The following is a 15,820-nucleotide window of genomic DNA, read 5'->3' on the forward strand; positions in this document are numbered from 1 at the left end:
GCACAGCAAGTGCTTCGTCCTCTTATAACAAAGCACCACTTGAGAACAGCGTCAGCAATTCCAGCACAGGAGTAAAATTCACTCGGCCTTCTTTCCAAAAAGTCAAGATTTCATGCCAGTTTGGTTTTGAGCCATGTTTTCTGGATGCTTGGTGACTTTTTCCTCACCCTTTACAGATAAACTTTATTATGCATGTAAAGATCATTGATTGGAGCATTTGCAGTAGGGCAGTCCAGCGACAGGAACATCCGTGCATACATGTTGTATCCTGACCTAGTTCTCCCTCTGTGCTCTGTCAAATTATACAAGTGTGCCAAGTGGCCAATCACAGTTGGAAATCTAGACAGGGAATTGAAAGGCATGTGCAGAGACCACCTAGTCTTCAGACTGCCCTTGTACATGTGTGAATACCCATGGATGTACCCTAAAGAGAAAGAACAGGGGAGAAGCAGGACTATCTCCCCATGTATGAGCATTGAACACAGGGAAGCATCATGCCCCCCCCAAAAAAAGCAGAGGAAGCATCTACATTTTTCTTTGGATTCACTGGGAATTATTGTTATTATTATTGCTGCTGTTGTTATTTTTGTCATTTAGAAACAACCTGGCTGTAATTTTTTTAGTGATGCAAACTCAGTACGTAAAATACCAGGTTGGGGGTTAGCCACTATATACAGGCAGACACTGCTAAGGTAGCTACAAAGAGAAGAAGGGGAAACAGGCCCTGACCCCTATCTGATCTGAGAGCCAGTGCTTAAGTCAGGTTAGGGGACAGGGATGGAAGGCATGAATAGGATCAGGGGATCAGAGAAGAAGGGCCACACTTCTGTGCTGAACGCCAAAGTTGTATAATGGTTAGAGCTGGACTAATACTGGGGAGCTTCAGGTTGGAATCCCCACTCAACCATAAACCTCACGGGGTGACTTAAGGCCAGTCATTCATTCTCAGCTTAACCTCCTTCACAGGGAGCGCCAAACAAAGGAGGAGATAACCAGGAATGCCACCCATGAGCTCTGTGGAAGAAGGGCACGATAAAAATGTGACAGATTTTCTATCTGATCCGCCTGGTGATAGTGTACCTCTGCCATGCTGGTTTCAAAGAGGGCAACCATTTCTTCCTCAGTAGGTTTGTGCTGTCCTATTTCCTAGCATGACATCCAGGCCTCCACATAGGCTAGATAAACTAAGCAGAAACTAAGCAGAAACCATTCAGTCTTTATAGTACGGCAGTTCAGCACTTGGTGTTACCATGTGATGGCTTCACTTCATTCTCAGATTGGAAATCACCAGACTTAGTGTACTCCTTCAAGATACAGTTTGGTAATGGCATATGCTAATCTGGCCATTTGGTCAAGCCATCCAATCACTTTTTTTCTTTAAACACAGGTTGTGCTGTTATGGACAGCAAATCAACTGCCAATTCCTCAAGCTAAAACAGTTGTGTGAGTCTAGGTAAGAAGCTCAGTACAGGCAAAATTCCCCGGGGTCCGGATGTGTCTCCTTGCAAGACCAATTGCTTTTGCTGTCAAAAGGCCAAAGCAGGCCAGAGAAACACAAAGACTTATTGCCTAGTTTGTTCCCGCATTCATTTAATAGATGCCAATATAATTAAACAACACCAAGTATGATACTAATTGTGAAGTAGCCACTGTAGAAGGAAAGTAAAGCATATGTGTGGTCATATTAAAGAAAGAGGCCTAGAGAAAGGTCACCTTTCAGATTCCTTTCCTAATTATAATTGTTCAATGACATTTATGCAGTGACTGCAAGGCAGTCATAACTCCAGCCTGGCTTATAATGTAACATTAGAATTCAATAAAGCTGGGAGCAAGAGCTTTATTAATGATTAGCAATAAACAACAAAGCAGACCTAATGGGGCCAAATCCAACTCATTCATTAAATAACTTCACGGTGGGTGGTTCGTAAACCACACCACACCTTTAGTTAAGAGTGGCAGTTGCTTCCGTTCAGGAAAAGAAGGCTTGGATGATCCATAAATTAACCCCCCCTTCATAACTGAATGGGTCTTCTTACATTATAACACAAAGTGTTTAGTAGACCCACTCTATTGTTTTTGATGGAAAAGACTAGCCTGACTACCTCTCTGAGGGTGGTTCTTCAGTGATGGCTCACCAAAGACAGGTTACAGGTAAGAATAAGGAGGAGAAGGAGAAGAAGAGTTGTTTTTTTATATGCCAATTTTCTCTACCTTCTAAGGAGTCTCAAACCGGCTCACAATCTTCTTCCCTTCCTCTCCCCACAAAAGACACCTTGTGAGGTAGGTGGGGCTGAGAGAGCTCTAAGAGAATTGTGACTAACCCAAGGTTGCCCTGCACACATTTACTGTGTGATAGGCAGGTATTTTCATTAGCTATGTTCCATGCCCCATAATTCTTCTTTTCATCTTCCTATACATGCAATATATTAAGTAATTTATTTTACACATATTTATACCATATTTCTCTCGGTTAAGGAGCCACTAGTGCTTTGTGGTTCACTCAGAAAAGATGGTGTTACATCTCTTTCTTAACCTACATCATTATATAAAAGTGTCTGGGTAATTTCTGTCGCAATGTAACGGTTGGGTCCAGCTTGTTCCTAAGCTGCTCTAGCATTCCAAAATCCTGCTTGACAGCGCTCCAAAAGCAAACAAAACATTAAGTGCTCCAATTAGTTTTAATTATTCGACACAGTGAGAAATGACTTAAAATTACTAGGCAACCCTCAATTTACATAAGTACTTGGTTGCAGAACCTCAGCACTGAGCGTGTTTTAACATTCAATTTGGAAGTGATTAAAAGTCACTCACTGGAGTTCAAAGATTAAGCACCAAAGAGCCATTTAGAACAAATGGAATGCTTTGACAATTTAAGAGATCAAGTGTGTAACAACCAGAGGGAAAACTCCACTAATCCCTGCTCATATGAGAGGTTCTGAATTCAGTAAACAGTTTGCCCCTGTCAAGTATATTTATTTAACATTAAAGCTACTTTAGCAAAGAATAAATGGGAGCTTGTTAATTTGAAATCTTAAAATGACCTAAAAGAAGTGCCCCCTAAATCCCCAGTACATCTGTGCAACTAGCAATTGTCTAGAAATTATTAACAGATTGCTTTGTATAGTGAAAAGAAAAGGTCTTGTAGAAAATCCCCAAACCTTCCATTTTCCCAGTGAGTAACAATAACCGTATGAATTTTAAAGTAACTTAGTCCAGCTATAAAAAAGTCTATTCCATTGGTTTCAGAAAGAACCTAATTAATCATGTCACGTAGTGCAAAACAGAGAAACTGGTGATAGTGATTGACATCTATCAAAGCCTACTGATCAACCATACCTTGTTTAATAGCACACGAGAGGACAAACAAAGTTGCAAGCTCAATCTGGCCTCTTGCAATTTCCCTAACACTCCCTGTTAATTTAGGCCCATGTTGCTTGGGCCCTGTGTGTGTGGCTGCGTTGTGCAGATATAAGGTTTATAAAGAACAAAGGCAGCAGGTATGCTAAAGATGTCCAGTTGTGGCTCAGTGGCAGAGCATCTGCTTGGCAAGCAGAAGGTCCCAGGTTCGATCCCTGGCATCTCCAGTTAAAGGGACCAGGCGAGTCGGTGATGTGAAAGACCTCAGCCTGAGACCCTGGAGAGCCTCTGCCGGTCTGAGTAGACAATACTGACTTTGATGGACCAGTATAAGGCAGCTTCATGTGTTCATGTGAGGTGAAAACAGTATTGGAAACAAGAACAACCGTTTCCTGTTTATTCAGTTTTTTATCTACACAATCCTCCATCTGTCACTTATTCCATGGCCCCAGAAAACTGATGCATTTGTAGAAGGGGGGGAAAAAAGGAGGGAAGTTTCTGTGATAGTATACATCTGCCATGCCTGGTGAATGGTTTGAAAACCACCAATGTAGGTTTGTTTTTAAATCTGAAAAGACCATGGTGTAACCTTGAGCAGACCTGGATAGGAAACTACTTAGGAACCTCATGTGCGGTGCTGAAGCTGTCTGAAGGGACAGTACAACACAAACAGCGTGTATGTAGGGATGCCTACTTATAAGGAAGAGAGAACACATGAATGCCTTTTGAATGTCTCACTTATTTAAAATTGGCAATGAAGTCTGAACTGTAGCGTAACTCCCTCAGGTTCTGAAATCACAATTTCTCATGCACTCTAAAAGGAGCTTGGTGCATTATAATTCTAGGATTTAGTTTCTGGACTCTTTTACTTTGCAAGTCACTTTTCCTTAACCAGATTTGAACACAACATGCCAAATACTCTGCTCCCTTTAGACCAGCAAAATATATTTAAACTGCAGAACCTACCTATGAACTTGATGACATTCAGCCACCTTTTCCCTGCCCGGAGACACACACAACCCTCTCCTGCAACGCCTATGATGTGTTTAATTCAGAACAGAAAATGCAATAGAAGTCTTTTCACATGCAGTGCAGGTTTTCCCATCACTGTATGTTGTGGTGGTGACTCACCTGGCTATCCAGGCCAAGCAACAGAAGCATAATAAAAAAAAGAATAGCCCAAAAAGTTGGCAGCGGCATCATGCTCACAGCTTTCGGGTAGGCAATAAAGGCCAGTCCTGGACCTAGAGGAATAAAGAGAGAAAAAAGGAAAGGGGGGAAAGGGAGAAGAGGTAGTCAGTAAGCCGCTTCCTGCGAAGGCAAGACCCCCCCACCCTACTTCCCCCAGTAGGGATGCCTGGTTCCATTCAGATAAACCCAAACCCAACTGAAGATTCCAGGATGGAATTCATTCGGATCCTTTTATCTGACATAGAAGCATGCATGGCTCCAACAGGACCGGCAGTCCTCAAAGCCAAAAAGCCATTGCTTATCCATTTGCCAGGCTCATCGTCTCACTCAAGCATGCCAAACCCTGCACGTGTCATGCACAAAGAAGCTGCGATGGGAGAGGGGTGCCTGGCACATGAAATGCAATTACTGCAGGGCCAGTTCTTGGGACTCTTGGGACAAAGCAAAACCCACACAACGCTTTCTGTTCTACGGCTTGGGCTGGTAACTCAGCAACGGGACAGCGTTTGCACAAAAACAGCAAAGGAACTTGGCTTCCTTTCTAATGGAACAATTGATTATCTGAATAACTGTTAAGTCTTATCGGGCGGTGTGACTGGTAGCCATGTTCTGTTAATGGTTTAGCACACTGCTGCTACAACAGATCCATTTGCTGCTATCTGGTATTTCTTATTTATACATAGCAACTGCTGCAGAAATTGTACCCCATTCGTTTAACAATGAAAATAAATTTCTCTAACTGAAATGGGGCTAATGTATTTCCCACTACAGTTAGCAACAGCAAAGTCAGGGGTGGGTTATTCTGTGTCATCCCTGTGGACGAGCTGCTAGAAGTCAAAACTATGCTCAGTTTTATAGCACAAAACAGTCATGCATTGTGATGAGATTCCCCATTTTATTTCAGTGTCACTTTATCAGGTACTAGGACTGACGGAACATTACGAAGACTGAGAAGCTGCAAGATGTTATTTACTTTTGAATGTTTTGGTTGTTTTGAAAATGGTGAGAAAACACTGCATCAACAGTTTTCATGCAAGTTTTTTTTTTTTTAAAGAAAGTCCATTAAAAGTGTTGGAATATCTGAAAGTCAGACTGAAACACCACTTTTTTTCTACCAGAAAAGTACAGCTGGAGAATTCTTGTCATGGATCAGCACTTGTCACTCACTGTTGATGCTCTTGCTACCTTCCATGTTCTTTTCTATTTAACCAGGTGCGAGGGAAGGATAAAGAAGCTAACGCCCCACGAACCCCTGGGCTCCAAACCACAGAAAACCAGTTGTGCTTATGTCTCAGTAAAATTAATGTCCAACAGGTACAAGCACAAATAACTTTCTGTGGGTCGGGGCAATGGGACACAATGTAAGTTTGTGCCCATTATATATCCCCAGCTGCATGAGAAACCACATGTGCTAGCGATTCTCCTTTACAACCAAACAGCTGGAGATACACATGTGGAGCCCTTAAAAAAAAAAAACTCCAACCATTCAGTTCTTTAGGAAGGGAAGTGAGGGAAGGTCTAAATTCAGGTTTTCAACTTCCCCTTCCCTGCCAAAACCCAGTTCAGTGGGATTTTAGCTTTGCACACATTTCCAGCTGCTCTGAATGTGCTACATTAGATTATAGCTACGCAGAACTGATTACATTGGGCTCATCTGACAAGTGACCCAACTTCTGCCAAGTTGTCTTGCATGCCCCTCAATATGACCAACTATCTTGTTATTTATTTCTCTGGTCATTTACAAAATATCTTAGGGTAAGATCCCAGCAACATATACTTGGAAGTATGTATCACTGGACTACGTGGCACTTACTTCATAGTAAATGTGACTAGGATCAGGTTGTTAGTCATCGCTTTGAAGAAATGGATTTCAACATGATTGATGTGTAAAAGGCATGGGAAACTGAAACCCAGTGGTTATAATCCAGTACTAGAAAGGATTGCTTAGCTCTAACTGAAACCAACTCTTAAGCAAGTCTACCTCTGTGCTGACTTGTGGCCAGGATTTTATAAGAAAAAAATACACTGGAGTCAAATATACAGGTTTACATGCCAACAGAGTAAGAGATGTTAAACACCACTCCCACATTTCTTCCTCCTCTGCCTAGAAGAATAGAGCTGGATTTAGCTATTAAAGAAATCTAAGGGGAAACACAAATCTCCACTGGAATTCCTCGCCGCTACTGAAACAGCAACAATGGTATGGAAATCACAGAGCAAAAAGCGTTCCCCCTGGTACCTGCCTCACTAGCCTGTGTCTGCAACTCTAGGTGTGTCCTCACACTAGGTCTATCTTATAGTCTTTCTGGGGCTTCCTACTCGGGGGCCCATTTGTATTTCTTCCCTTTCTAAAGCTGTCCTCGACTTCCTCATGTATGCATTCAGAATGGACAAATATAATGTATAATTTGGGCGATAATGGCCAGCAACAACCTTTGGGATTCCCCAGGACACTTTTTTCCAACTACAGCCATCATTTGCACAAATAGCTGAGAGTTCATCACAGCACTCTAGATTTCAGTACACAGACAGATGTCAGATGACATAAGATGACCATCTGGCTTAGTGTGTCTGAGCTTCAAAAGCATAACAGCTTCGGAGTGCCTCACTTGTTCAAGTGCTACAAGGGAAGTCCAAGAGAATTTGCATGTTTTGCTCAAAAGTAACAAAAAGCCCCCCCCCCCCCAACAGCTCAGGACTATTTAACAAAACACACAATAAGGGGGAAATGCATCCCTGTGTCCATTCTGACCTTCCCATGGAAATGTGTGGGGAACAGTTCTGTGCACATGCTTGCAGCACTGTGCACACAAAGGAGGGGCCAGTTGACAGGTGCACATCCTGCATGCGCTGACTGTGGTGGTGATGGTGGCGGCAGGAAGGATATGACAGGGAATTGGATCTCTCTACTTCCCCCTAATTTCTACTCAGGCTTGTTACAGGTCACATGAATTCCATCATGGCTTCACGCCGAAATGCGAGAGCCATGATAAAAATCTGACATTTTCCCTAGCACGGCTTTAATCTATGAGCATGGTGGGTCAGTGGAGATCCCATAAAGCTCTCTATTAGTATCAAAACCAATTGAGAGTAACTGCAGAACCCTAAACATATTTACTCAGAAGTAAGTCCTGCTGAATTCAATGGGATTTACACCCAAGTAAGTGTGTGGATGGCCCAGGCTAGCCTGATCTCGTCAGATCTCAGAAGCTAAGCAGGGTCGGCCCTGGTTAGTATTTGGATGGGAGATCACCAAGGAATACCAGGGTTGCTGGGCAGAGGAAGGCACTGGCAAACCACCTCTGTTAGTCTCTTGCCATGAAAACCCCCAAAAGGGGTCGCCATAAGTCAACTGCGACTTGACGGCACTTTACACACACACACAAGTGCTTGCAGGATTGATGTCTAAAGAGGATTTAGTTTCATAACATTTCAAGTCTGTTTTATTTCTGTTAAATTAAATATCTATGTTGTATTTTAGCTTGTTTTGACAAACAAAAATATATTCAACTTGCTATGGTGTCTGAAACAAATTAAGACTTTTCTTATTGAAAGATTTTTTTTTTAATTCTCTCTCTTTTTTGTTTGGTCGATTTTGTTCGTAGCGCTTTGCTCACACACCTGGGTGGCAGTGCCCACCATCACTGCCACCGAAACCATCGTACCTGACTCTGCCACCTCAGCAATGTCCACCCCTTGCTCTTGTGCCATGAAGCCCAGGACGGAAAAAATTGCGAAGCCAGACACAAAACTGGTACCACTGTTCAGGCATCCCAGCAGCATACAGTCCCTAAGTCACACATATGTCATGGAGGAAGTTAATTAAAGGAAATTTTTTTGAATCCATGGTTCCCTACACATCATTTAGCTAACACAACTTAAAAAAAACCCCTTTGGAAGGAAAACTTGCCTGTAGCAGTTGTATTTGTATTTATTGTAGCTCCCCAAGGAAGTCATCGCACCTAAGCAGATTGCATAGGAGAAGAAGATTTGTGTCCCGGCATCTATCCAGACCTAAAGGAAAGAGGGACGAGAGCACTGTTAGGGAAAAAACAGCATCATCCAGAGCATGCAAATCATAAGCATCTTCCCACCTCCAAGAAAAGAGCATCTTTTCAACAGAAACAACGTGCTGAGGAGCATTATTAGAAATATTTGCTAAGCACATTCCCCCCTTTTGCTTCAATCACATACAACATTTTGATGGGGAAAAATGCATAAAAACGTGACTAATTTGAAAATAACAACAGAGCATTATAAACATATATATGTATGTGTACATATATGGCCTGTACATCAGCATTGTTCAGTCACCAGCAGAACGACATATGTGGAAAATACAATAATAGGAATTCTCTGAAAATTCAAACTTTTTAACAAAATAGTGGATATCACTATACTCCTCCTATCCCTGGACACTAGAGCCACGAGTTTAGGTGAACAGAAAACTGCCTCAAATCTTCTGAAAGGCGAAGAAGCAGTAGCTTTTTAACACGCTCTTGTACATCTCCCATCCTCCAAGGTTGGTATGAAAATGTTCTGGGTGTACATCTTCCTCTATCTTACACTTTCTCCTTTACTGATCACAATTTTTTTTTAAAAACAAAAAAACAGATTCTTGTTTACATGTATGTTTTTCATTTGATAGTTTTGTATTCTCCCACTGCAAGGGAATGGAGCTTGTGGCTGACAAGAAAATAAGGTGTCACATCATTTGTGAGGAGACGAAGATGGCCTTGCTGATGTAGCAAGTACCTTAGGGGGGGGGGAAATTAAGCATTAGACTCTCCCACCTTGCTATGGGTATCTTCCAGTATTAACTGTTCCCCCTTTTTGTCCTTCACTGCCTGCCCCAGAAGCATCCATCGAACACGGTTGTGATCAGTTGCAAATACTCACAATTGCTTCTTACCGTTCTGTTTGCTGCTCCACAATTTTGTTGCCTTTCAGAACTAAAGACTGACGCAAAAATTATCTCCCTTACCTTGTCCAGTCTAATATCAACAAAAAAGCTGAGATGCTACATTTGGACAGAGTCTACAAGCCTCAGAATCCTTTTAATATAAAAAAGATATACATACATGGAAAATGAATTAACATATTAACAATAATAACCTTTCGACACGATACAGCGGGGGAGGGGAGAACTATGGAAGCAATCTTCGGTTTAGCTTTCAATCGCTTAAGACAGCAGGGAAATCTACTGCGCCTTACTCTCCTCCTCAAATTTTGCTCTAAAACACGGGAAGAAAATATTGTTACTGTCAATCCCTAGCAACCCACCTGAGGATCACCTAACCGAGCTATGTCAGGATAAAGATAAAACTTGATGCCCGTCGCAGCTCCTGGTAAGGTGACACCACGGATTAACAGTACAAAAAGCATGATGAATGGGAACGTTGCTGTTACATACACAACCTAGGAATTAAAAAAAAAGAAAAAAGGTACGTTTTACTAGTAAAAAGCCAGGGATTCAAAGATATTAATTTGTATGCACTTGAAACATGAGGTCATGATTGGAATAATTCCTGTTTAATCGTCTCCTCTTCCTGTTTGCCTTTGTCTTGGACTGTTCAGTAGAACATCACGGTCCCCTAAACCTGATTTAACTGCACAAATGTTTATCCATCATGCCTGAGCAAATGGATTATCTGCAACTAAGGACAGGGCAAAGGACTTCTCTGTTCAGTTCATTGGTGGGTACAATTCTTGTTCCTATCACTCTCTCTCTCACCCATACACACACACACACACACAAACAAACACACAGGAAGAGGGGGGAGAGAGAGCGGAACACACACCTAATGTTTTTTCATTGCAATTCTTTCTGGTAATACAAATCACCATTTTACATAAATATGCACAGTGAAGGTTCCCAAAGGTGGTAGGGGGGAAATCTTCTCAACATGGAGAAGATGAGACAGAGGATAGGCTAAAGTCCCATCAGTCCCGATTAAACTGAGACCTCCTTGACAGCAACTTCCAGTACTGTTGCTCAAGCCAACAAAGTAGCCTGCTTCATTCCTAGTATACACGTGCTTGAGAACAAGCAAATGAAGCACATAGATTCAAAAATATAGAAACCACACAAAGAGGAAAGTGAAAGTTGAGTTATAAAGATCTTCCAGTCTCCATTTTTTTTCTTTCCGAACTGTAGATGTCTTCTATACAGTAAACATTTTCAAAGGAACATTTTCAAATGAAGAACGACTTGGTTTGATTTCACCAGAAAATCAGAGCATATTTCTAAGTTTGTATTTACGTGGCCATACTCCCCTCTCATTTTTGCCAAAATCTACAGTGCAACAGACCACCTCAAGCAACTCAGTTCAATATGGATCCCACTGCACATACAAAAACTAACTCCTCTTCTTTCTGCCCCATATTAATGACATCTACAGTATGAACACAAATAGCACCCAGAGGCTCAAAGGTGCTTTGGGTGTTGAATGTGAAAACATCAGAGCAACTGTGATCTGCCACAAACATGGGGAGTTATTTTCTACCCCCTTTCCCTCAAAGCTAAAGATCCAGTATTTTTCTGACTGTGAAATTCTCACAAATATACACTTATTTAAGCTGTGTATAGAAATGTCACAGTCTCTGTCTCTTGCATTTCTTGCTGTGCCTCTTGCTATTTTCTTGCTGTAGCTCTCTTTCTCTATCTCTGTGCCAACCAATAATAACACATCATGCATACGACAAAGTGGGCTTTGTCGCAATAATTTTTTTTGTCTTTCAGGTACCACTCGATTCAGGAGGGTTTTTTTTTTTTTTTTTTTTTTGCCAAGACAGTGCCTGACAACATAAGGGAGAGAATTAAATGCTACTGTCGCTTGTTTCCAATGAGAGCTAATCATAATGTTTCCAGGCATTCATTTTAGTGTCCCAGTGTAGGCAGAAGGAAATATGAGACAAATGCAGGTTGATACTGAAATAGCGATTTGGTTTCCTTCCAAAGATTTGAGTTTAATGCAATGAAGGACTACAGGAAAACGTATCAGAACTGTTTTGCAGAATGGATTAGACAAGGATCCACTGCAGCCTGGGACTGAGACATGCCGCACAAAACCATCCATGGAGACCACAGCAATTGGTCCCATTAGAAGCTCTGCTGCTTCAAAGGGTGCCGCTTCCTCCTCCTCCTCCTCCTCTTCAGCACTGGCAAAGGAAAGCAGGGGGCACAAGCTACACAGAAATGCCCTATACGAAGACCCTCTGAAATGAATAGAAGGTCATGTGTACATTGGCCTTGTGTGAGAAAAGTTCCCAGTAGGAGCTCCTTGTCTGCTTCTGGCTGTGCTTGCCTCAATAGTTGAGCGCACACCTGCCGGCCAACTTGGCTGCCAACTTGGCAGGCTTTAAGAGGGGAGTGATACTAGTCAAAATGGATACTAGTCATAATGAGGAGCATGCCTATTATATTAGGTGATTTGGAACACAGGCAGGATAATGCTGTTGCAGTTGTCTTGTTTGAGGGCTTCCTAGAGGCACTTAACTGGCCACTGTGTGAACAGGCTGCTGGACTCGATGGGCCTTGGTCTGATCCAGCATGGCTTTTCTTATGTTTTTATGTTCTTATGCCTGCGGCATCTCAGCATCCACACTCCAGTGAAATCCCGATTAGCTTTCTCTTTTTGTTCCCTTAACAGGGTCACAACGTACCCCCTGGTAATTACAGCTCTGCTGTTTGTTTAATAGAGTTTTGTTTTTGTGAAATTGGTTTAGCCAGCTGAAAGCTCCTGAGATGCATCTTCTTGCCTTTTAAGTGAACCTCAGGAGATTTGCACGCAGATATCAAAGGCGGCTGTACCATAATGACTCCTGCAGCCAGACCGATCTCTAAATGCAACACTTGTAACTATACCAGTCTTTCCATATCGTTTCCACCCCTGTGGGTAGGGAAATTATATTTTTAAACCATTCTTTAAAACATTGTTCATAATTTCCCCTACCGCCCAACCTCTGCACTGACCGTGTTAAAAAAAAATGAAGGAAACCAAAGAGGGTTGCTCAGCAATAAAAATAATTGCGGGGGGATGGAACATGGAAACTTGAACATTTGACTCTGGAAACACATTTAAATTAACATAAACCAGATGTTAAGAGTTCTTGAACTCTGAGTTTTCAGTGCATCTAGCTGAAGAGGAAACTAAGTAATGAATGCATTCTCCATGCTTGGATGAATAAGGAATAGGCTGGAAAGCCAAAATAACAGCAGGAACAAAACCTTGACCAGGAACATAATTCTGTAATTTCAGACTTAAAAATTTGTTTGTATTTAGGCATCTGAAGAAGTTGACTCAACATGTCATTATCATTGTAGTTTGGTCCTGTCGTCAGAGTTGACAAAGTACATCAAGGCCCTTGTCCCCAAAGCTGATAAAGCCTAACAAAGCGATTCACTGACACATCAAAGAATCATCCCTTTAATTCCGGTCAGAGATGGCATTTTAACATGATCATAATTACGGGAAGCAGAGAACACTCACTTTCCCAGTGGATCTGACACCTTTCCAAATGCAGAAGAAACATATCACCCAGATAAGGAGGAGACAGAGAGCCAGGTCCCACTTGACAACACCAATATCATCAATTCCTGAAGACAAGCTCAGTACGTTGTGCCTTAAAGTGTGAAAGGAAACAAGAAACACAAAAGATACAATAACAATCAATTTTTTCCCCACAAGAACAAGTGTCTGAAAGCAAGACAAGGGTGCAAATAATACCTTTTAACTGATGTACCAGTTTAGTTCTTTGGACACTAATTTTCAAATACAACTAGATTAAATGGAAAGAATCCACTAACGTGGCGTTTGATTTGTGGTCTTTCAGAGACTCAAGGATGATGTTGCGCCTTAAAAAGTCTCCTCTTCATTGAGTCTCCTTCCTCTCTTCCTTTCCCTTTCCCTCATGCATTCGGTCTCTTAGAATTAGTTCTCAGATCCAAATTACACATCAAATTACAAATTACACCACCATCAGGAAGGCATGTCAGACTGTTTTGTTCCAGAGGGCATTTGGTGTCTTTGGCTGCTTTTAACTGGATTAGTTGTTTAATGTTTTTAACTTATTGCTGGATGCTCTTGATGAAGCTTTTGCTGTTTCATAAGCAGCCTTGCATTTGAAAAGATAAGGCAGGGAATAAACATTTTAAATATATCAATAAGAGGACAGTTCAGGTAGTGAGTGGCACGCACACTATATAACTTATCCTAAACCAGGACTCCTTAACATGGTGCCTGCCAAGTGCTTTTAGAAAGCGGGCGGGGGCGGGCGGGGCTTTTGCCACATGGCTTCAGATGGGCAACTGGGCCTTTGACTGGCCATGCAGATTTTTTAAAAAGTTGCTCCGGCAGCCGCCGCCACCACAGTACAAGAATCATCACTGTGTGACTAAAGGTAAGCTGCAGCAGCCATTTTGCGATTGTTCTCCCCACGCTATGTCAGAATTCCAAGGCTCAAAAGGTTGGCGACACCTGTCCTAAACTGTCCTATGAGTGTGAGTTTTGCCTTTTCTTCATTACTTTTCTTTTTTTCCAACTTTTCTTCATTTCAATGTTTGTTGCACTCTAGAGCTGCAGTCTATTCATGAGAATCCTTCTGAAGTTAGTGAAATTATTCCAAGCCGATGCCAAAGCAAATGACTTCTGTAATGCAGCTAAAATAAAGGGAGGGGGTGCACTGAAACTTGTTAGTACTTCTGTTGATGACTGGTTTGGTGTGTGTGCATTTTGTATTTGTACTTTTCTTTACTAGATATTCTCTCAGGATATAAGCAAATTAAGATTTGTATAGGTAAATTAACTTTATTTAAAAACAAAGAGACTGCAATCCGAAGCACACTTATTTGAGAGTAAGTCCCAATGAACTCAATGGGACTTATTTCTGAGTAAACATGCTTAGGATTGCACTGCAAACCCAGCCCAGAGGGGAACTGGATATAGAACGGTAACTGCCATGACTCTGTAGAGCCCAGAAATATGATCACGCAGTCACCAGCTTTGTCAATGACAGAACACAAACAAAACATAGAATGATAGGAGTTGCACAACTCCTGAAGGATATTCCATTTCAACCAAGAAGTGTTTAAAATAGCATGGCTCATAATAAACTAGCTTTGCCCAAGGATCTCATGCATGAGAGGGGGGAAAAGTGAAGATATTTTCCCTCCCAGATTTATGACCGCTTTCAAGGGCACATGAGTCTTATCAACAGGTTTTGTTTAGTTTTGACCTGCTTTCTTTAGATTTGCATGTCCAAAACAGATGATGAGCCTCCCTGGATTTTAGATGAACCAGGTCTGCTGATTCCTCAGCACTTACAAGCTTCCGGTTGGCAGGGAACAATCAAAGCTCTTGTTTACTGGCAATTGTCCTCTGCTTCTTGACTTTTCATACTATGTCTGCAAGAAGATACTATAAAATGCAACCTTTATGAAGCTGAAGCATGTGATGTGATCCCAAAGGGTAAGTCTCTGGAAATAAAGCCAGATTTGCTTATCCCCAGTGATTGCTCAAACAATCATGAGATCTCCACAGGCCATTAACTCAAATAAGCCATAATGACAGCCCCCAATGTATAATCAGTAACATTACTTAGAAGTGGATGTCACTCAGTATGTGGAGGTAAACATTTCAGTAAAGCAAACCATGTCTCAGATGCGTCATCTTCCAAAATCTCTATTGATAACATCCCGCATGACAGACCACATTAGGTTTCAAAACTCAAACAATGCTATGGACAGACTACCATCAATTTCAATTATTAAAACCCATCCGCATCAAAACAACACAACACAGTGTGCAAACATTAGAGTTCTCTAGAATACTTTTATCAGGGTAGATGTTCAGAAACAGAGAGGGAGGGGGATGAAAACCTCATCCAGTCCATGATCCTAAGGCAGTTCTGTCAGCTGACTTCAGAGAATGCAAAGTACCAAGTTGTACCCATGGCATGCTCCTTCTTCCCATAATGCCATGGCTGCAACATCATACTAACCACACCTTGCACCCACTGAAATCAGCTGAATATTCTACCCAAGATTCAGACAAAGGGGCCTCAAGATCATGGCCAGAGGTTTTACCCCCCTACTTTGTTTCTGAACATCCACCTTGATGAACAATACTGGAGAGCCCGAAAGACTGTCTTGTGTTAAGTTGGTAGGTCTTAATAAAAGGTATTACATGACTTCTTGTTTTTGGATTTTGACCAAGAAGACTACCTACACTTTCTGTAAATTTCAAGCGAGTTAACATATGATAAAAGTTTA

At 41.7% G+C, this 15,820-nt stretch overlaps 1 protein-coding gene across 1 annotated transcript in view; it reads right to left on the reverse strand.

Moving 5' to 3' along the window:
• The window catches only part of SLC6A6 (solute carrier family 6 member 6), a 48,737-nt gene that overhangs the window by 7,919 nt on the left and 24,998 nt on the right, over positions 1 to 15,820 (reverse strand). The window contains exons 5-9 of the mRNA XM_056854961.1: positions 13,041 to 13,173; positions 9,832 to 9,966; positions 8,459 to 8,562; positions 8,214 to 8,338; positions 4,489 to 4,601 (exon numbers count right to left, since the gene is read on the reverse strand). Of these exons, the coding sequence (XP_056710939.1) occupies positions 4,489 to 4,601; positions 8,214 to 8,338; positions 8,459 to 8,562; positions 9,832 to 9,966; positions 13,041 to 13,173 (610 nt within the window). The remainder of the gene's footprint in view (positions 1 to 4,488; positions 4,602 to 8,213; positions 8,339 to 8,458; positions 8,563 to 9,831; positions 9,967 to 13,040; positions 13,174 to 15,820) is intronic.

Source organism: Euleptes europaea, chromosome 1 (assembly GCF_029931775.1).
Source record: "Euleptes europaea isolate rEulEur1 chromosome 1, rEulEur1.hap1, whole genome shotgun sequence".
Taxonomy (NCBI): Eukaryota; Metazoa; Chordata; class Lepidosauria; order Squamata; family Sphaerodactylidae; genus Euleptes; species Euleptes europaea.